This window comes from Coenobita brevimanus, chromosome 71, assembly GCF_032717465.1.
Source record: "Coenobita brevimanus isolate Jiangsu-jjx chromosome 71, ASM3271746v2, whole genome shotgun sequence".
NCBI classification, from domain to species: Eukaryota; Metazoa; Arthropoda; class Malacostraca; order Decapoda; family Coenobitidae; genus Coenobita; species Coenobita brevimanus.
Window position 1 is genome coordinate 37,316,586 of NC_137024.1, and position 23,557 is coordinate 37,340,142.

At 48.2% G+C, this 23,557-nt stretch overlaps 1 protein-coding gene across 1 annotated transcript in view; it reads right to left on the reverse strand.

The window, feature by feature from the left end:
* Positions 1-18,224: 18,224 nt before the first annotated feature.
* sdk (sidekick cell adhesion molecule) overlaps positions 18,225-23,557 on the reverse strand; it is a 296,130-nt gene continuing 290,797 nt past the window's right edge. Inside the window, exon 31 of the mRNA XM_080277849.1 lies at positions 18,225-18,586. Coding sequence (XP_080133975.1) covers positions 18,341-18,586 — 246 coding nt within the window. The 3' untranslated portion in view covers positions 18,225-18,340. The remainder of the gene's footprint in view (positions 18,587-23,557) is intronic.

Consider the following 23,557-nt stretch of genomic DNA (forward strand, 5'->3'; position numbering starts at 1 on the left):
TGGCGGGGAAGGAGCGGCCTTGTACGCCCTTCAGTTGCTCTCTGTAAGACGGGTAGGCACCTGGCTCTGGCCGGGGCACGTACCAGGGTAGAGAAGCCCCTGAAGGTAGTCTCAGTACGTACTGGAGAGAGTGTGGCCTCTGTGCCCCTCACTCCGGCTTGTCCCCTACTACGGGAGCAACACCATGCCGACGGTCTCTATATGTGGCGGGGAAGGAGCGGCCTTGTACGCCCTTCAGTTGCTCCTTGTACGCCAGGTAAGCTCACGGCCACAGCCACCGTACGTACCAGGGTAAGGCGACCCAAGGTTCCGGCCTCAGGACGCACCAGAGAGGACACGAGTGACGTGAGTCCTTCTCCAGCCTCTTCCCCCTGTGGGAGCCCTTCGTCACCACCCGGGAATATAGCCCCGGAGGTGACACTAGAGTGGTGGCAAGGCCCGATATCAGACCTACCTCCCACGCCTGGGAGTTCCTTGTTCCTGCGCGAGTCCCAAAGGAGAAGCTGTCGCAGCCCAGCCCTGTCGGCGCCTCTTCCCCTAGGCGCCCACAGTCCCAGGACACCCAGGCCAGACCCACCGGCTCCCGACGAAGGTGATCCCAGCTCCCTCACTCCACGGAGCCAGAGATGACAGGCCCGACTACTCAGGCTGTTCGGCCCCAGTCCCAAGGGCCACCTCTCAGGTCGAGGCCCCCAGACAAGAGGGCCTCCCTGCACCACACCGACGAGGCCCCAACTCGAGGGCCACCTCTCAGGTCGAGGCCCCCAGACGGGAGGGCCTCCCTGCACCCCACCGACGAGTGTGACCCAGGCAGTGACTCCCCTGAGGGTAATCCCTTGCCCTCTACAGGCCGGGTCCCCCTAGGGCTCTGCCCTCACGCTCTTGTCACGGAGTGAACATTACCCAGAAGATACAGGTAAATAGTGACTCCCCTTGTGTTGAGAACAAATTGGGGAAAAGAACAGTGAACAGTGACTAAGTGAAGAACAGTGCAGTTACCAATAGTCCAAAAGAACTCAGTGTCGGCAGGACAGAGAATGAACCTTAGAGTAATTATCCGAGTCCCCCTCAATAAAAGAACTTTCTGTGAACGCATAAGGTTAGGGTGCGCTGGCCGGTCCAAAGCCTGAGTGTGAGTGTCGCCGTGACCAGGTAACTGTGTCAAGTGTCGCTATCCGCACCCTATCTTATTTATGGTAATATTTCCCCTACGGACTCCCAATCTTGTTTATCCCCTTTGTGATCAGTTCAGTGTATATCCTGCCTAAAATTGACACATAGACAATACCATATATAATTCAAGATATCCCTGTATGAACATTGTAGTGTGTACTGAGTGTAACTATATTTTGTGGTGCTGAATGTTAACTCTGTGTCTCTGTTCCCCTGTATCTCAAATATCACTCTGTGTTGTATTGTAACGGTTAGAATTAAGGTAATAGATGTGTTAAGGTGTACTGCCTGGTTTTTATGTCCTGTTCCTTTGTTGGTGCTTTACTTCCGGTCTAGAAAGAGGACCCCGCTTCAGTCGCTAGTGTTTTTAGGACGAGAAGTCGCCTTAAAAACACCAGCATAACAAACCTTTACACGTACATTACCACAATCAGACACAGGACAAATCAGCAGATATTACAACATAATACATAGCAATATAAAACCTTATCTAGGACATCGGTATCTCGCAGGATACTTGCTTATCTGACATTAATGCCATCACAATCAATCCTAGTGTATTCAGGGTACAGTGAATATAGGCGCGCGTGGGAGGCGCGGGAGGTGAGTCTCACAAGGGGGGAAAAGGGGGAGGGTGCGGGGAGTGACTTGTGACGGCTAGGAGGGAGTTATGGTAATACCGAAGAGAGGCAAATATTAACAATGAGGACTACACGTTTTCCACTAGCAAAGGGACTTTGGTAATTGATTTTATTCTTGATTTACTCTTACTCTAGATACTGGGACGAGAGAGTGTCGTACAAGATTTACGGGCAGCGTGAGTGGGAGAATATCACTAATACTCTCCCGTAATATTTCTTTAGGGCTCACAGTAGTAGGGGTATGTCACTACGGAGGAATCTCCAGGCGGCACAGGTTTACTAATTGGATATAAGGGACATCACTCATAAATATAGTTCATCAGATCTTGTTCCACACACTCGTCCTTTATTCTCTCACTATGTTCCTACTTGCCCCGAATATCACTATATTAAGTCACTGCACAATACTATACTAGGGGAAATCACACTTAACCTAAATCACTTGCACTGTAACATCACACGTATTCATCGTGGGGATAGGCGGGAACATGCCGTCGGCAATCCTGCCGGGCTAGGGGCACCGCCAAGGGGAGGCGTACCAAGAGGGCACGGGACAACTCGTGAGGGCGTCCTCTTGCGTCCTGGGCTACCCGTGGCTCCCAGACTGGGCTCAGGAGTATGGCCCTCGGGACTGGGGCCGAATAGCTCCAGGAACCTCTGGTGTAAGTCTCGGCCGGAAGTGGGAGCCTTACGTCGTCGTAGGGGCGTATGGAGATAGCGCCCGGGTGTCCTGGGGAGAATCGGGAGAGACTGCGGACTGCGGTCTCCAGCGTCTAGGGGCGCCGACAGGGGAGGGCTGCGGCATCGACTTAAACTGGGGCCCATCAGGTGCATCTGCTCTAGAGCCAGACGTAGGGAGCGGAGGCCAGGGGAGGCTGTGAGGCCTGTGTGGGCCACTCTGGGATGGGAGGCCTGGGCTCTTGTCTCCTGCCGGGGTGATGTCTCGCTCCTTGCCTCCTTCTATACACCTTCGGAGCGACAGTGGGCCGTCTCACGAGGGCAGGAGCGACAATCGGCTGTTTCTACCAGGGCACCCTCGGAGCGACAATAGGCCGTCTCTACCGGAACACTTTCGGAGCGACAATAGGCCGTCTCACGAGAGCGGGAGCGACAATAGGTCGTCTCAACCGGGACACTTTCAGAGTGACAATAGGCCATCTCACGAGCAGGGGAGCGACAATAGGCCGTCTCACGAGGAGGGGAGCGACAATAGGCCGTCTCTACCAAAACATTTTCAGAGCGACAATAGGCCGTCTCTACCGGAGCACTTTCGGAGCGACAATAGGCCGTCTCACGAGGAGGGGCGCCGTCTGGAGTGTCTGTCACAACTCCACCCCTAGCTGGCTCAACAATCCCACTCCGTGAAGGTAGTGTCCTTCTCCTACGACGGCGACGGCGTGGTGGCTGCGTGACATAGGGGCACATGGCCCGGGCTGACATATGTCGCTGTTGCCGGGAGTTGTTCCGACTGGTGGCCACTACCCCGTGGGGTCCGTGTGGGGGTGTCGGCACATTCCCGGGCATACTGGGCTGTATCTTGCTTGCCCCATTGTCGGGGGCACTGTGGTATATTTCGGGGGCACTGTTCTGTAAGTCATGCATTTTACCACTCTCCCCCTGTAAAAAGTCACGTCCTCATGGCTGGAGGTGGAATGCTTGCGTGTTGGAGGTGGTGTACACGGGCTGGAGGTGTTGCAGCACAGTTTGTCAGGCGGCGGTGTAGGGGTTTTCTTCTTGCTCTGGGTCACAGGTGAGGAAGAGTGTGGAGGCAGTGGTGGTAGACTGGAGGAGGGTTAGCAGGTGGTGTGGCCCACGGAGTCTGTGATTCCTGCCAAATGTAGGCGCCCATACGGCCCGCTTCACTCTCATCTTGGTGTGGCTGTCGGTGTGGTCAGAAGCTGAATGCTGGATACTGAGGGTAAGGGCCGGGTTTTGTGCCGTGGTAATGCGGCGTTGAGTCTCTGGGGAGTACAGGTAGAGGGGATTTGGGCCTGATGTAGCTTGATGGTGTGAAGTCGTGGGGAGGTGGGTGGTGTAGGGGTGTGTGTGTATCGGGCGGGCGGGCGTGAGAGGCGGCCCGAGCAGGTGGTGGTGGTCTTGAGGGTCGGGGTGGGAGAAGTGGGTGTATGGGGTGGGCGGGTTTCGCGTGTTGTGGGCGCGGTGGGGCGTGGTGTTGGTGGAGTGGGTGTACACATGGTGGGTGGGGGAGGGGTGGTGGTAGCGGGTTGTGGTGAGGGTGTGGTGGCGTGGGCGGAAGAGGTGGGAGTGGGCGTTGAGGGGGGGGCAATGGAGGGAAGGGGTGAGGGTGAGGGAGGGGAGGCGTCAGGTGAGGTGCTGGGGGTGGTGGCAGCCGGGGAGGCGGAGGTGGTAGGGGGGGTGGAGTGGGAGGGTGAGGAGGAAACATAGCACTCATATGTGAATGTAGAGGGTGGTGCGGGGGCTGGAGGGGGCTGGGGGTGTGGGGCCAGGGCGGGGGAGGTGGGCTTGTGCCAGCTGCACCCTGAACCAAGCAGAAAAAAATTATGCCGCCACCAAGTGGGAATGCTGGAGTATTTCCGGGCTTATCTGTCCGGCACCCACATCACCATAATCATTGACCATCAGTCCTTACAGTGGATGTGGCAATCAGAAACTCATATTGCCCACATCGTCAGGTGGAGAGAAGCCCTCAAGGAGTTCAACTTTGATATAGTGTGTCAGCCAGGGAAACTCCATACAAATGCCGATGCCCTATCCAGACTACTCATCAACTCCATCCACGCCACCCCCAGCCTCCTACAGCAGTGACAGGAGAAAGACTGGCCCTGCTGGATTCCACCACACCTATTCTCCAAACTTCAGCATCTCAGCGACCATCTGTGCACCCACTCAGGCCACATATAGCCCTCGACCCAGACACCGCCCTAGACATCCTGACCCTCTTACACTCAGATAATGGTATACATCTCGGAACTAAGAAACTCTTAGAGAATTTCAATGACATCTATTGGACTCCGAACCCCTCCCTCCTGGCCAATCAAGTTGTTCAAGCCTGCCGAGCATGTGCACTCGGGAAAGACACAACCAGGACACCAGGCCCGTCCGGAAACATCCTCGCCAGTAAACAATGGCAGCTCCTCTCAGTAGATGTCGTCAGGCCCCTTCCACCCAAATCAGGCTATAAATACATTAGCACATTCGTCGACACTTATTCTAAGTTCCTGAATGCCTGTCCAGCCAAAGAATACCATGCTGTCGCTGTGGCAGACGCCTTAGTTCGCCACATGTTTCCATATTTTGGCATTCCACAGGCTCTCCACTCCGACAATGCCCCAGAGTTCACCAGCAAGATATGGGCAGGGCTTGCTGAAATATTTGGATACATCTCCCATTCCTCACCATACTTGCCTGAAGGAAATGGCATTTGTGAGAGGAGCCACCACACCCTACTCAATTCGGTGCGAACTAGAATCCAGGAAACACAAAACGAGGACTGGCCAGCCCACATAAAGATCTTACAATGGAATATGAACTCCTGCCCACACAAGGACAGCATCACCCCACACGAACGAGCGTTCGGCGAGGCGCCCCTCCTCCTGCCACTCCCCCATCACTTGCAACCACCCCCCACCTCCCCCAACTCTGACACTCTACACCACCTCAAACGAAGATTACACCACCTCCAGAACACCCAGGACCTAAAACCCGACACCATTGCAACTACCCCCTACAAACCAGGCAACTTCTGCATGGTGGCTAGATTGCCGGACCCAAACAAATTATCATCACGCTACATGGGGCCTTTTACAATCATAAAAGTCCTAATCCCTATCAAGTCATCATACAATATCACAACACCACTCACACCTACTGAAACTGCCACATGCGCCCCTTTCATTCACCTCCAACTCCACCGCCCCGCCACCCTAGCCCTCCTGCCCAGTGCGCTGCACCACCACCTGATCGCAGCGCTGACTCATACTCCTGCCATGTCACACCTCTTTCCTCACCCTTACCCAGCCCCCCTTTCCACCATCACCTCTCCAACCACACCCCCCTCTGACCCCTCACCTTCTCCTCAGACCCCTCACTCGCCTCCGGCAACCTCACCTCACACACCCACCACCTCCACGCATGCCGCTCACCTTCACCCACTCCTCGCTCCATCCCCTTGTCCAGTTCCAGCCACCACACCACTTCCCCATCCTCCACCTCCACCTCTATACCGCCACCCCACACCACAACTCCACCTCCCCAGCCACAAACCACCCACGCCCGCTCCACTAACGCACCACCCACCTCACCACCCACACCCGTACTAACCACCACCAGAACCAGATCAGGACACCTATCGTGCCCATCTGCCAGGTATGCCTCAACACCCTCACCACCACCCACACCACCCACATGAACTTCCACACCCACACCCAACAGCTCCCCCCCTCACCCTAAAAATACAGGATGGAAAATTCCAGTAGCCCAGCCTACTAAGCCGATTAAGGAGACCCCCCCATGACCTCATAAAAGCAGGGTGACCTCATTCATTTTCAGCCTGCAGCCGACGGCCATAGGTCACACACCTTACTCCCTGCCACCCAAGATGAAGATCAAGCATGTCCTGTGGACTCCAGCCGGAGGAAGCAAACGTTGGCTGAAAGGAACATTGCAGCTGATCCACCTCCTACAGCAGACACACCAGACCTGCACCCTAGAAGTCACTCATAGTCCCCACCAGGAGCCAAACCACCCCACGCTTCACTGGACGAACCTACTCCACCACCTCACGCCCACCCACCAGATGCCCACTTTGGATACCTACCACCTCCAGCCACGGGGAAATGGAGAAGCATGTACCTGGCTGGGAGCTTTGCTTGCATGTACCTGGCCGGGAGCTTTGCAAGCAATGGATATCTGCTTTGTGTTGTGCCAATGTTAATGACATGCACCGGCTCAAGCTCGTTATTGTTGGCTGTGCAATGCAGCCTTGGTGTCTTTGTGGGATGATGGATGCCCTTCCTGACATTTGGTACCATTCTTTGAAGGCTTGGTTCACAGCCAAGATCTTCAAAGACTGGTTTCACTGCCACTTCGTCAAGGAAGTCATCCATTACCAGAAGAACACACTGGGAAATGCGTGTGACCAGGTAAAGGCCCTCCTTCTGGACAATGCACCTGTTCATCCGTCCAACAAGGAGTTGGTGGCTGAGAATGGCCGCATTAGGTGCATGTTTCTGCCACCTAATACGACTGCTCTCATCCAACCAATGGACCAAGGAGTGATCGTGGCAATGAAGAGGCTGTACCTTCGAAGTTCCTGGACAAGGTGATGGTTGTTCTCAAAGCCGAGGATGAGCGCAGGGAGGGACGGGACACGCGAGGCCAGCGGATTTTGGAAAACCTTCGCCGCTATAACATCAAGTCTGCCATCTGCATCTGGGTCCGTGCATGGAGGGAAATCTCTGTCAAGACTTTGGAAAATGGTTGGTCTCATCTGCTTCTCGGAGCCGATGTGGTGCATGATTTTCTAGGTTTTGACGTGGATGACTTTCATGCATGTCTTCGTGTGGCTGCCAACAATGTTGATGTTGACGAAGTGCATGAGTGGTTGGATGACGGCGAGGACTAAAATGCGTGACTTACAAAGTAGTGCCCCCGAAATGGAAACAGAAGAATACCGTAGTGCCCCCGACAACGGGGCAAGTGAGATACAGCCCAGTATGCCCGGAAACGTGCCGACACCCCCACACGGACCCCCCGGGGTAGCCGCCACCACTCGGAGCAACCCTCGGCAACAACGGCATATGTCAGCCCGGGCCGTGCACCCCTATGTCACGCAGCCAACACGCCGTCGCCGTCGCAGGAGAAGGACACTACCTTCACAGAGTGGGATTGTTGAACCAGGTAGGGGTAGAGTTGTTCGAGACACTCCAGACGGCGCCCCTCCTCGTGAGACGGCCTATTGTCGCTCCGAAAGTGTCTTGGTAGAGATGGCCTATTGTCACTCCCGCCCTCGTGAGATGGCCTATTGTTGCTCCGAAAGTGTCCCGGTTGAGACGGCCTATTGTCGCTCCCGCCCTAGTGAGACGACCTATTGTCGCTCCGAAAGTGTCCCGGTAGAGATGGCCTATTGTCGCTTCCCCCCTCGTGAGACAGCCCACTGTCGCTCCGAAGGTGCACGGAAGAAGGCAAGGAGCGAGACGTCACCCCGGCAGGAGACAAGAGCCCAGGCCTCCTGTACCAGAGTGGCCCAGACAGGCCTCACAGCCTCCCCTGGCCTCTGCTCCCTACGCCTGGCTCTGGAACAGACGCACCTGACGGGCCCCAGCGTAAGCCGATGCAGCAGCCCTCCCCTGTCGGCGCCCCTAGACGCTGGAGACCGCAGTCCGCAGTCTCTCCTGATCCTCCCCAGGACACCCGGGCGCGATCTCCACATGCCCCCACGACGACGTAAGGCTCCCATCTCCGGCCGAGACTTACACCAGAGGTTCCTGGAGCTATTCGGCTCCAGTCCTGAGGGCCATACTCCTGAGCCCAGCCCGGAAGCCACGGGTAGCCCGGGACATGAGAGGACGCCCCTACGAGTTGTCCCGTGCCCTCTTGGCACGCCTCCCCTTGGCGGTGCCCCTAGCCCGGCAGGATTGCCGACGGCGTGTTCCCGCCCCTGCCCCTACGATGAATACGTGTGATGCTGCCCAGAAACAGTGCAAGTGATTTAGGTTAAGTGTGACTTTGCCTAGTGTAGTATCATGCAGTGACTTAATATAGTGAATATCGGGGCAAGTAAGATCACAGTGAGAGAATAAAGGACGAGTGTGCGAACCAGGATCTGATGAACTGTATTTATGAGTGACGTCCCTTATATACACAATCAGTAAGACTGTGCCGCCTGAAAATTCCTCCGTAGTAATACACCCCTACTGCTGTGAGCTCTAAAGAAGTAATATGAGAAGGTGTTAGTGATATTCCCCCACTCACGCTACCCGTAAATCCTGTACGACACTCTCTCGTCCCAGTATCTAGTGTAAGTGTAAACCAAGAATAAAATCAATTACCAAAGTCCCTTTGCTAGTGGAAAACGTGTAATCCTCATTGTTAATACTTGCCTCTCTCCAGTATTACCATAACTCCCTCCTAGCCGTCACAAGTCACTCCCCGCCTCCCCCCCTTGTGAGACACTCCCCGCACCTCACGCGCGCGCCTATATTCACTGTACCCTGAATACACTAGGATTGATTGTGTTGGCATTAATATCAGATAAGCAGGTATCCTGCGAGATACACATGTCCTAGATAAGGTTTTATATTGCTATATATTATGTTGTAATATCTGCTGATTTGTCCTGTGTCTTGATTGTGGTAATATACGTGTAAAGGTTATTGCCTAGAGTTTTTGTGTCCTGCCTCTCTTTATTGCACTAAACTCCGGTCTCCAAAGAGGACCCCACTCCACGTTAGGTGTTTTAGGAACGAGAAGTTGAGCCTATTTACACCTAGCATTACAAGGGCAATCCTGGTTCATGTCTGATACCGAGATCGCATCTTCGGTTGCCAGTACAAGTACCCAACTTGAAGATTCTGATGAGGACAGAGACGATGATGTGAACTCCTCTCAGCATGCCACTACTTCAGCCATCCCTAAGCTGAGCACACTCCAGAAGCACGTTGAGTTCGTTCTCGACTACTTGGAACACCCGGACTGCGACAGGGAGATGGGGCCCTTGGAACTTATGAAGGAAGTGCGGGCTTTCAGGCATCGCATCATCAGTCGCCAGAATCGTCGTTCCTTGCGTCAATCAACCATTGACAGTTTTATCAGGCCCGTTACCCCTGCCATGCCCAGCCTTGGCTCCACACTGCTGCCTCCCCAAGACAGGCCTTCCACCTCCAAGCCACAGCCCAGTACATCAGCCACAATGGAGTCGCCACTGGACGCGAGTTTGCACCCCTCTTCAGTCATTTGCAGTGGGCAGTCCATCACCCCGTCCCAGCGACGCACCCCTAGGCCACCTGCAGCACCTACTCTCAGACTCTGACAATGAATAAACAGCAAAAACTCGCCACTAGACCACACAGGAATTTACAGTGTTGTGCAATGTAAAGAACAGTGCGCAGTGTTAAGAAATTAGAATTCAGAGTGCGAAGACTTAAGTACAGAGTGCAACACTGATTCAATTAAAGTACAACAGAGCGCATATGAGAAAAGAATACACAGTGTTGAGAAATTAGAATTCAGAGTGCAAAAACTTAAGTGCAAAGTGCAACACTGGTTACAGGAAAGTACAATAGAGTGCAAGTGAGAAAAGAATGTGCAGTGTTAAGAAATTAGAATTCAGAGTGCAAATGACTAAGTGCAGTGCAAGACTTGATTACTGTATGTGCTTCAGGTGCACCTTTTTAGTCAGAGTCTGAGGGGAGGCGGATTATTCATCGAGATGGCCACAGATTTGTTGTAAGTACCCAGAATAATGTTAAATATTGTACTGTATTTTCCATACTCACTTCTAAAACCTCATTCTCTGGTACCTTTGCATTTATTTCACTTTTTTATATCCCTTATTGGTGTGAATAGGCCCTTAAATAGGTGTTATGCATGTCCGGTAGGAAGTTATGTTGGTGTTTTTTTTTTTAGTTAGACTGGGTTAGGGTCCATAAGTACCAGTCCAGGAGGCAGGGGCCCAGTATTGGGACGGGCCCACTTTCCGAACATGCCTTTGGCTCTGTTACCGTACGTCAGATATTGGAGGGATTATTATATATCTATATCTGTCTGAAATGCGTGACTTACAACATAGTGCCCCCGAGAAGGAAACAAGTGAGGAATACCATAGTGCCCCCGAAAATGAGACGAGTGGTGTACAGCCCAGTGCCCCCAGGAACTTACCGACACCCCCACCCAGACCCCACGGAGTAGCCGCCACCAGACGACGGGATACAGCGCAACAACGACATACGTCAGCCCGGGCCGTGCGCCCCTATGTCACTCAGCCGTCGCACCGTCACCATAGCAGGAGAAGGACACTACCTTCAGGGAGTGGGATTGCTGAATCAGCTAGGGGTGGAGTTGCTCTCATAACTCCAGACAGCGCCCTTCAGGAGACAGCCTACTGCCGCTCCTGCCCTCGCCAGACGGCCAATTGCCGCTCTGAAGACGTTGCCCCTGAGACGGCCTACTGCCGCTCCTCCCTCCTGCAGAAGGAGACAGCCTACTGCCGCTCCTGCCTTCGCCAGACGGCCCATTGCCACTCCGAAGGTGCTGCCCCTGAGACGGCCAATTGCCGCTCCTCTCTCCTGCAGAAGGAGACGACCTACTGCCGCTCCCGCCTTTGCCAGACGGCCTACTGCCGCTCCGAAGGTGCTGCCCCGGAGACGGCCTACTGCCGCTCCCCTCTCCGGCCGAAGGAGACGACCTACTGCCGCTCCCACCTTTGTCAGACGGCCAATTGTCGCTCCGAAGGTGGTGCCCTCAAGACGGCCTACTGCCGCTCCTCCCCCTGGCAGAAGGAGATGGCCTACTGCTGCTCCCGCCTTCGCCAGACGGCCCATTGCCACTCCGAAGGTGCTGCCCCTGAGACGGCCAATTGCCGCTCCTCCCTCCTGAAGCAGGAGACGACCTACTGCCGCTCCCGCCTTCGTCAGACAGCCTACTGCCGCTCCGAAGGTGTACGGAGGTGTGCTGACTCCCCCACTCAGGCCACGGCCGATTGCCGGGCCCTGGCACCTCATAGTTGTGCCCCTAGGCAGCCACGGCCAATTGCCGGGCCCCACAGACAAAAGGAGGCATTGAGTGAGTCATCGCCCCGGCAGGAGACAAGAGCCCGGACCTCCCGTACCAGAGCATCCCAGCCAGGCCTCACAGCCTCCCCTGGCCTCCGCTCCCTACGTCTGGCTCTGGAGAAGACTCACTTGATGGACCCCGGTGTGGGCCAGTGCCGCAGTCCCTCCCTGTCGGCGCCCCTAGACCCTGGGGACCGCAGTCCTCAGCCTCTCCAGACCCTCCCCAGGATGCCCGGGCGTGATCTCCCTACGCCCCCAAGATGCCGTAAGACTCCCACCTCTGGCTGAGACCTAAACCAGAGGTTTCTGGAGCTGTTCGGCCCCAGTCCTGAGGGCCACACCCCTGAGCCCAGCCCGGAGACTGCGGGCCCCTTCGCCACCTGTAACCCTGGACGCGAGAGGACGCCCCTACGAGTCGTTCTGTGCCCTCTTGGCACGCCTCCCCTTGGCGGTGCCCCTACCCCGGCAGAATTGGCGCCGGCGTGTTTCTCCCCCGCCCCCCACGATGAGTGTCTCGTGATAAGTGTGGTGATGCCCCAGAAGTAGTGAAAGTGATTTAGGTTAAGTGTGACTTTGCCCTAGAAAACAGGTTACAGTGATATAGTGACTATAGTAGCTGCAGCGAGAAATGAACGCTGTGGTGGGGCAGGCGGGATGACCTGGGATTCCCCCACTGTAGCCATATCCACATGTCACCGACCATAGAGGTAGGATGTCACCGACCATCGGCCACCGCTGCAGCCCCGCTCCATGATCCTTACCCTGTGTCTCTGGCTTTCTCTTTCTCTCTCGGTTTCTATATAAACTGGTGTATTTCCGAAACTAATTATGAAATTATTATGACTTTTGTTCCACACCACCACTGAGGTAAAAATCAAAGAGAGTTTTCTGTATAAAGGTTTCCCCCCCCCTTGTCTGAGGGCAGGTCAGTTCTGGCGAGTGTATAATTATAGGTCAGGCGGAGGTATCGGCAAGGCCGCACTCCCCCGCTCATATGCCACATTTAGGAGGGGGGAGAAACCTTTATACAGAAGACTCTCCTTGATTTTTACCTCAGTGGTGGTGTGGAACAAAAGTCATAATAATTTCATAATTAGTTTCGGAAATACACCAGTTTATATAGAAACCGAGAGAGAAAGAGAAAGCCAGAGACACAGGGTAAGGATCATGGAGCGGGGCTGTAGAGGTGGCCGATGGTCGGTGACATGTGGATATGGCTAGAGTGGGGGAATCTGCCCCACCACAGCGTTCATTTCTCGCTGCGGCTACTATAAATGCATGTCCAGTAGCAGGGCGAGTAAAATCACGGGCGAGTAAGGTTGAGAACAGTGAGTGAATCCCAAGAACTCTGACTCACAAGTGACGCCCTCATAAGAAACCTGTAAGAACTCTTCCCCTGAGGAAGTCTCTGTAGTGAAAGTATACACATGTCCCTTGCTGTCAGAAAACCATAGAAAGTGAGAATAATATCCGTCCCTTTGCATTACCGTAAATACAGTGAATATCCAGTGTCCCGCTATTCCCTCTCTCCCTACATCTCCTCCCCATAACTAACGTAATATTAACGAGTGATAGATCAAATGTCAAAGCCCTTTTTCTATCAAGTGATACTAAGAGTAAATTAGAAAGACGTATCCTTTCCCAATATTACTATAACTGTTCCGGCTCGTTACGAGTCCGTCCCCCCCCCCCCGTGTGAACTCCCCCCCTCCTGCGTTTTCACGCGCGTCCGTGTTCCCTGTACACCTGTTCACTAGACTTTCTGTATTGGCAGCCGTAGTGGTTAAGTCAGTATCCTGCGAGATACTAATATCCTAAGTAAGGTTTTATTTCTTTGTCACTGTTCGTGCTGTAATATCTGTATTTTGTCTTGTGTCTGACTGTGGGAATACACGTGTAAAAGGTTATTGCCTAGAGTTTTTGTGTCCTGCCTCTCTTTCATTGCACTAAGCTCCGGTCACGAAAGAGGACCCCGCTACACGTTAGGTGTTTTAGGACCGAGGAGTCGGGCCTATTTCACATAGCATTACACTATCTATGTCTGTCTATCTATCTTTATATATAGGTTAAATGAGACAAAGTTATTTTTTAGTTTTTTATAAAATGACAATCTGTACAGATTTTCTTGCAGCTATATTAGCACAGATGGTTTACCACACCACCTTTAAATTGTACATTTGTTAACAGGTTTGTTGAATTTGATGCACCAGTTATTAAGCATAAATTTTAAGTTTCATTGCATATCAGTGTGATGTATGCTACTCTTTTTACACTACTGATATAAGTCTTAGAACTAACACCTGTTGGACATTAGGCATCTGTTACAATGCCATTTGTAATGCAGTACAGTTCTCATAGGGAGTCCCATAAAAAAAAAAAAAAAAAAAAAAAATCACTGCATACAGTACACATTTTGTGTACCTTCACTATGTCAATACTGAAGCTCATGATGCAACCCGTATGCAAGTGATGATTACCAATTTACATTAGTGTATATATACTATATATACCTGTTCACAGCAGATGGTGGAATCCAGATACTGCAAGCAAGTGCTGTATGTATTGTATAATTCTGAGGATGAGCCAGTAAATAGTCTTTTGTATAAGCTATTCATTTGCATTGATTATTATAAAATGATGCAAATAAATGATGTTCTAGTGTCATGACAGTGGAACACATTCAAATCCATAGTATTTTTGAGGACATGAAAATCTCCAAGTATGGTAAGATATTTAGGTTAAAAAACATTCCATACACTTCTGGAAAACATTATCACGTACTGTATATTAAAAAAATATATAAAATAAACAGACTGATTCCCAATGAAGACTCTGTACAGGCAGAATTTACATGCTACGTGTGATGTACTCAAAACTGCGAGGGAAGTCATCTTGATCGGTGACATGTAAAACTGGCAAGTACTGTACTACACTTTGTACAATGCTCCGAATATGTACAGTATTGAAAATGTAACTGATAATATGACTCAACCAAAACCATAGTTTCATTTCCATTCTGCAAAGAATAAAGAGAACTTGCTGAAATTCAACCAGTAACCTTTCACTTCCAAACAACTGTGATAAAAACCTAATGAATCATATGACAAAGACTAACACAGTACACATATAACCCATTTGATTACTATCAATGAATAATCTTAATAATTAACAGTTTAATTTATAAGTGGCTTGCTGGTTGTCAGGCATACTCAGGCACTGCATGATTGTTCCACACATCACACACAAAGATTTAGGTTGCGATAAGTGGTTACACGCCAATCACAGCCATGGGTATACCAGTAATTACTCCTTCCAACTCAAAGCTACCATAACCCTCCCAGTTTGGTTACTTGAGATACTACTACTGCAAGCAGTGTCTGTCACTACTGACCAAACACCAGGCCAAATAATGGGTTTCGGTTAGTTACTATTTTTATATTATTATAATTACTATACTATTACTATTTGGGAGTCACATACAACTTGTGCTGCAGGGGACTCATCCATTTTGAATACACTTATAATTGTCTGAACATAGTTTGGTACTGTACTGGTAAGAAAGTATATACTGTATATATATATATATGACTACAGTAAAAGCTCAATTAACCGGCATCCGATGCATTGGCACATACGTATAACCGGAACGCACATTCGATCCGGCATGGGGTCGACAATGTTCCGGATACCGGTCGTCCCCCTGTAACTCTTGATTAGGTCTGTATGGTACAGGATAAAGTAATGTACACAGCTAAGTTTTCAAAATTATTTTGGCCAGTAACATATGCTAAATTTTTCTTTAAATAATTTTTGGTAATGTTTGCTGGTTTGTGTTCAGTCCTGTACAACTTCTCTCGCTGTCTTTTTGTGTGTATTGTAGTTTACACTCACGATCACTAATTTCTTCTCAGGGGTGCCCCCTTCGTACCCCCATGTACCCAGGAAAATGGGAGGGGGGGACGAAACGAGCTTCACCCGTCTCTACCCTAGCTCCCAACCCTCCCCCATACCCCTACCCCTCCCAGCCCCCCATTTGTTAAGCTAGCCTCATACTTTACATTCATAGTCACATTAGTAATACACAAATATAAAACACTAGGATATGTAAAAAGTATATAACATGACTATGAACATGCTGCAGCAAGAAATTAATCCATTATAATGTTGACAATAAAACAAAACGTTAACAACGGCCATCCCAGGCCTCATGCATTGGGTGTTTGTATGCGTCTGTGTCTGTGCCTGCATGTGTGTGTGTGTGTGTGTGTGTGTGTGTGTGTGTGTGTGTGTGTGTGTGTGTGTGTGTGTGTGTGTGTGTGTGTGTGTGTGTGTGTGTGTGTGTGTGTGTGTGTGTGTGTGTGTGTGTGTGCGCGCGCGCACAAATCAGTGCACCCAACACAGGAGGCCTGAGGTGGCCATTGTTAACGTTTTTGTTTTACTGTCAACATCATAATGCATTAATTTTTTGCTGCAACATGTTGATAGTTATATTCTTTTAATATATCCTAATGTCCTTTGTTCGTATTAGTAGTGGGACCAAGAATGTTAAGCATGAAATCAGCTTGAGATGTAACTGCTAGCTAAGAATGACGGGTGGGGTGGGGGGTTGGGTAGGGGTTTGGGGGATGGTCGGGAGCTGTAGTAGTGGCAAGTGGAGCTCGTTTCGTCCCCCCCTCCCCTCTTCCCTGGGTATTCTGAGGTAGGAAGTGGGTATACCTGGGGAGATATTAGTAAGTGTGAGTGTACCTGTACTGTATCTAATACTGAATGATGTACTTTATGAAATAAAGTCCCAAGTTTGGTACTACTGTATATCATTTGTTTGACCTCCCAGAAAATTTCTAAGAGTAACATTCGATTATCCAGAATATTCCATATCCGGAATGGAAGAATCCCCATGCATTCTGGTTAATTGAGCTTTTACTGTACATATATATATTTTTTAACCTTTTAACTGCCAGGGGTTTCCCTTAGAGTTTAAATAAAAAAAATAAAGAAATAGTCTGTTGTTAGTCTAATTGAAATAATAAAATATGACAACAGCAGTAGTAAAAGTAACCCTGGTGTGTCTGATTGTGTGGATCCATCAGCCTCAGGCAAGCAATCTCCCCCGCAGGGCCATCCCATCCAGTGAACTGATGTTCCCTTGCATTGGACAATGCCTCACCACAGCATGGCATGGGGAATGACAACAGCAGTGAATGGGTTAACAGTCTGAGGAAATCTCTCTCTCAACCAAAGCAATTACACTCTCAAGAGATTAAAAATCAGTATTATTCTGCTGACAAAAGCTGTGTCACAGTTTTAATTAACAGTTCAAATAAGATCTTTTAAAATCAAGGCAATTTTTTCTGTTCCTCTAAAAGACAAAGAGCAAGCATTAACATATTCCTTGTCTAGGGAAGAAACTAAGGTGTTTGAAGCACTGCATACAATTATAGCTTTAACCATCAGCTGAATAAACAATTTGGCATTAGCTGAAATAAAATACAAATTACAGTATGTCCTTCAGCAGAAGAGTTATGTAGTCCTTGCCGACTAGACCTCTTGCTAATTTCGCAGTGGCTCTGTTTTTCACAAAGCTGTGTACAGTACACTCTTGCCTTGTAACTATTAAAAGGGATTCACAGGAAAATATACTGTGCATGATTCAGAAACACAGTGTACCTCCTACAAGTCTGTATTACTTCACATTAATGTGTGCAACGCTGGTGTGTTTAAGTACTTGAAGCATATTTCCAGAATCAATGAGGTCTCATACAAACTTATGGTAGTCTGTTGCATTAACTGCTTAAGTATGGTGGCATAAAAAGTTTCATGGTGCTTCAAACTGCACTATTTTCAAACAGTTTGGTAAATTCTCTCTCAATCAAAACTGCTGACTAGATTTTCTTTGAAGTGAGGTGGTTTTCATATCAATATTATTCCTAAGTCACACAGGTAAAGTTCAGTATTAGCTTCTGTACTTTTGGCCCTGCTCAGTGTACTCAGGGGCAGTAAGAGAGTAATCAGTTTCACCATGCAGCCTTCTGTTTTAGAGAACATACCAGTATCATAGAAATGACAAATCCATTAGCAGAAGTCCTAAAAGGAACATGATGAACTATAGACCTACACATGAAGACTGAGAACTGAGTAAATGCATAAAATACTGTTGATTCCCACAGTCAAGGGTACTTAAATACTAAAGAATGCTCAAAGCTTTGGCATGAAAAACTTACTTTCCCCATCACACTTAATGTCCTGCTACAATGACCAATGGAAACATTGTGCATGCTTTAAAAAATGTGCAATAATGTAAAGCAAGGATAGTTTTGTTGCATCAGGGCTTATTCTGTTGAGAACTACATGCTTGACTGACCAGTTTCCCAACTGCTACACATTTTGTTAAAAACTTACCTACAGAGCATATAACTTCCTTACACAATTTGCAATAAGAATAAAACTTTCATAAAGGATTTCTTTTGAATGCTAAATTTGTTATTCAGTCCAAACAGCAGCACATTATTATTGATGAGGATGAAGTCTAAATGCAAAAAAAGTGTTTACACTTATACTAGTTATATCACAGATAGTAGGGACCAGTGTCCATTTGACACAAGTATTTCACATGGCTCCAGATGTATGCAACAGTAGTCATATGCTGTTCATGTGGTTCACCTGTGCCAAGCCTCACTAAATCAGATCTCCTTGAGATCACTTAGTTTCATATCACAAGAAGTATACCTAAAAAGATGTCTTTTCATATTATTAAGTCTCTATACAATTTGTTAGCTATACAAACGATGAAAATCCTGGTAAAGGAGCTCTGGATCCAGCCATATTATTCATAATAATCTGTCCACCATTAAGACTCATGACAGCACTGCCTTCTGCTTCTGAGTCTGTGTAGCTGGAGTAGTTTCGCACTGGCTTCTGTCTCCGCCACGACTGACGCAGTGTGTCATTCACATTTGCATAGTGGTTGACAAAGGAGTGGGGTTCAGAGTGATGACTCTCATTTTCGCTCTCTGATTCCTGCTGTGAAAAAATTATACAGTAGTTGTTCTTTAAAAAAACAGTAAAAATAAACTGTCCTAATAATGTTTGTATATTAACGACGCATTGAATAACGTCATACCATTAAGCATCCTTACCTGTGTCGGACTCAAACCTACCTCACCGTCACAAGTCTAAAAGATGCATGGCCACCATGTACTTATAATGATTTCCTTCTCGTATCCACACAACCCTACCTATTGCAGCAAGCGTGGTAGTGAATTTTAAGCTCTTCTGGTCATGATGGTTGTCAGATTGTTTATATATTAATGAGAAGCTGAATAGCATCGTACTGTTTGTATATTAATGACAGGTTGAATAACATCGTACATGTTATTTGTACGATGTTATTCAATGTCGTTAATATACACATTATCTGTCAACCATCATGACTGGAAGAGCTTAAAATTCACTACCACCCACACTGTAATAGGTTGGGGAGTGTGGATACATGAAGAAAAACGTCATAAGTACGTGAAGGTCAAGCATCTTTTACACCTGCAGTAGCGAGGTAGGTTTGAGCCCTGCACAGGTGAGGATGCTAATGGTACGATGTTATTCAACCTGCCTTAACATGTTTAATGCTTATTAAAGTACTTGCATTACCCCAATATGAGTAAAAGTGTAAGAAACCAAATACCGGCATGTTACAGAATAAAATCATCTGTTTATTAGTTCAAAGGATTTACAGAACCTCCGCGTCCAAGACAGGTTTGTCCAAGACGTTTCGTGTTCAAGACAGAGACCATAAATAATAATGCAATATATTGCTGCAATACAGTTGCATACGTCCAATACAGAACCAACAGTTCATAACAGCCCAAATCCAAGAATACAGCTATGATGGTCTCACCCGGTCCAACACGGTTCCTGCGCCCGGGAAAGTTGCATGGTTGCAATGGTGTCCAATAAAATATGGGCATCTGGTCATGTGATGAGCAGGCAGGGCTTGCTTTTGTCTCCCTCACCAGAGTGTTGTGGACACATTTACTGCGTGTTGCATTCAGTGTTTGCTCCTAAGTTATTGCCTCTCCTTATGTAACCATGCCTAGGAAACCATCTGCTAACCCCTGGAAGTGCCACCATCTACCTCAGGCTACTAAGCTAGAGATAAATGAGTTACTAAGCTGGAGATAACAAGCTCAGAAATACACACTTTCAAGGCGAGGAAATTTATTTTGGTGCCAAAATAGGTCTAGGTTGATGTTTTTAGGGGCACTTTTCGAAGATTTTGTGACAATATTCATTTTTTTCCATAAGGTCTTGTGTTGGTCCAAGACATTTCTTGTCCTAGACAGGATCCTCGGGCAACAATATTACCGTCTTGGATACAAGGGTACTGTATTACCTCAACCAAGGAGGTTATGTTTTTGCCGGGGTTGGTCTGTTTGTCTGTTAGCATGTTTACTCAAAATGTTAGGAATGGATTTTGCTGAAATTTTTTTTGAGAGGTAGGGTATGGCCCAAGGAACAATCCACTAGATTTTGGTGGTGATCCGGATCATCATCCGGATCCAGGAATTGTCTATTTGTTTGTCAACACGATGTCTCCAAAAGTTCTCTGTGAATTATAATTGAATTTTGTGGATGGGTGGGCCATGGGCAACAAAAGAATTTATTAAATTTGGGGGCAGATCCAGGTCCGGATTCAGATCCTGCAATGGCATTGGCGGAGGTATGCGCCTTCTGAGTGCTTTCTAGTTGCCTGTAAAATTATACAGTAGGATCTCACCAATAACGATTTCGACAATAACGTTTTCGGCAATAACGGTACGTTAGAATAGATACCCAGTTTCTATAATAACGTTTGGATTCACATGAATAACGGTTATTTCATGAATGCCAAGTTGTAATAGTGCAAATATGTCCATATAAAGATGAGGAATGAAACAGACAAACAAGAAAAGATGAAGGAAATCGCCGAAAATTTGAGCAGTAGCGGGGAGGAGATCGAGGATCCTTCCCTCACCACCTCCCCTGACTTGCCCACTGCCGTCCCCTCTATCTCCACTGCCCAACCTGACTCACAATCTGCCTCCCCCTCCACCTCCACAGACCCACATGACTCACCTGCTCCACCTGGCATACCTGCAGCCCCTAACATAATGACTGTTGCTGCATTCTGGAAGAAATACAACATTCAACAGGCCGTAAATTTCTTCGTCAATGCCTGGAATAATACAAAATTGGCAACCATTAAACATGCCTTGTCGGCACTCCAGCCACAACTCAAGTCTGCTGAGACAAAGAGAAAGCAGCCATCAGAATTAATGACTAATGATTGGACTTGTAAATCAGATTTCAAGAAAATACCAGAAACAGTATCACGATCGAGTGAATGCCTGCCATCAGTCACTCATCACTCACTCTTTCACAAAGCTAGCCAGCCGAGGAAGAACAACAGAGAAAGGTTGAGTATATGATGACACTGATGATATTGGGGACTTTTCTGAGTTTATGGGGTTTGATGAAGTGTTGATGGAAGTGGGTGACCCTGGCATGAGAGGAATGGAGACGAGGCCAGCAAGGGGTCTGGGGGTACGATGCAGTAGCATCCATGCACAAGCTTCGAAACGATCATCATACCAAACACATAACTCCATTAAGGTGAGTTTTATATTACTCATGATGATTTAATAACTAATCTTATTATTTCAGCTAAAAAAAAAGTAGTAATAGGAGGACTCCAGGTGGGAAAAGTGGATAAAAGTCCTGGAGTGGTGGCACCAATAAACCCTTTATACATGTATTTTAATGTCATGCAAATAACGTTTTCGCTAATAACAGCATTTTTCCGGCACCAATTAGGCGTTACTGGTGAGATCCTACTGTATATTGTACATTCATACCATGTATAGATTAGATTCCATTACCTCCTTATCACTTGAGCTGCAAAGAAAACCACATCAGTATAAACCAACTGCATCAACTAGGCATCTGAAACACCCTGGGAGTGAGCCTCCCCACTTATCCTAGCATCCTCAATAGTACAAAACTCCATGCACATCCCACATATCAGTTCTATGACTCCATGTTTTATTCTCTGTCTGCCTCAAGAGGTTCTGGAGAGGGACACCTTTACATGGTGGCACTGACATAATCAGGAAACTTTGCTGCATGGTTATGCTGCACAAATGCCCCATGCTTCAGCCACCCACAATTATTGTGCCATATACAGATGACACTGCAGTAACAACCACAAATCACATTGCAGCCACAGCCTTCACACTGCAACAGGACCACATCAATATACTTCAGACATGGGTAAACAATTGCTCCACCCAAATCCATCACCACACTCTATAACCAGCAACTATCATCAGCACAGGTACACCACTAACATCATATTTAGCGATGTATGTTTGCCCCCACCCCCCCCATGAAGGTCCTTGGAGTGACACATGGTGGTGGACTCACCTTCAAGGAACACATACAATATAAGACATAAAAAGGTAGTGTACCTCCAGAACCAATGCACTTAGGCAATTACAAGTATAAACTTAAAGAAAAGAAAGTAAAGAGAGAGAGAGAGAGAGACAGACAGACAGAGACCAACTCTTCCCTGGTCTACAAACAGATCAGTGATGTCCTATGCCTCTCAACTATGGTCCCCCACCCTATCCAGTATTTACTACAGCACCATGTAGACCATATAAAACAATGCCCTATGCATCACCACTGGCTGTGCCAAAACCATTCCCACAGCTCACTAATACCTTAAATCTAAAGTCCTCCTTCCTGGAGAATACTTTGATATGAGAGGCATACATTACTATGCAGCAGCTTGTAACAACACACAACACTCCTGTCATTACAGTACAGGACAGAGCCACACAGTGCAATTAGACATATATAACAATCACCATACAACCATTACCAGACTCTTTTCAGCAACATATCTCCTCCAGACAATCCAAGACTTATGATAAAGAAACCCCTACACGTTCATTTCACATGCTAGGCAAGACAACACCTTGATCTGTGCACTATACTACATATACATGCCCACACACCCCCTCCAGACACCTATCCATCAGAGATATCCTTAAATACAGATGACTGAGTTTGTCTTCCTAGGCTTAGATCAGAACAGTACCCAGCCCTCCTTAGTTACCAACTTAAGGTCAGGTTGAGTCTAATCATAGATGACAGATGCCCTCCATGTAGAATAAGTCCACACATCCTAACACATATAACGGAGCATTGCACAGCCCATGCCACACTGAGATGCAGACACAACATTAATGCTATGAGAAACATATTGGACAACACCATGGGAGTGGTGCCTTACCTGTGGTAGTCATGTCTGCTCAGTCAGATAGATCGGGGTTGAGTAACAAAAACAACAACCCTTATGTACACCATCCTCTTACATCTCTTATATCATATCTCTATCATCTACACACCAAAAAACTTTTATTTCTTCCTCTTTCCCTCAGTTATTCTTTAGTTATCCCTCCTCCACCTAACTTTCTCTACATAAAAAACATTAGGCTGTCTCTTCAACACCTCTGTCACTTCACTCTATTTCACTGTACTGTACCAACATTTGAGGATACAACCCTCCACAACAGTATCATGAAATGTTGTTTAACCTGTTGCTGCATAGCCCTGGTCTGTCTGGCTAACCGATCACATGCAAGCAGCTGCCAATGTGGTTGTCCCACAGGCTCCCTACACTGCTGATACTGTGTCTGCATCTTAGTATGGCATAGGCCTATGCTAGGCAGTGCTCCATTATGTGTGCTATGTTATATGGATCTATTCTTCAAGTGAGGCACATGTCATCTGTGAAGTCACTCAACCTGAATCTAAACTGGTAACTGATGAGGTTGGGTGATGTCCTGATATATGTCTAGCCAGGTGAACTCGATCAGTTCTATTTAAGGATACCTCTGATGGGTAGATGTTGGGAGGCAGGGCTTACAATAGTGTTCTGAATGAAGTGGTGTA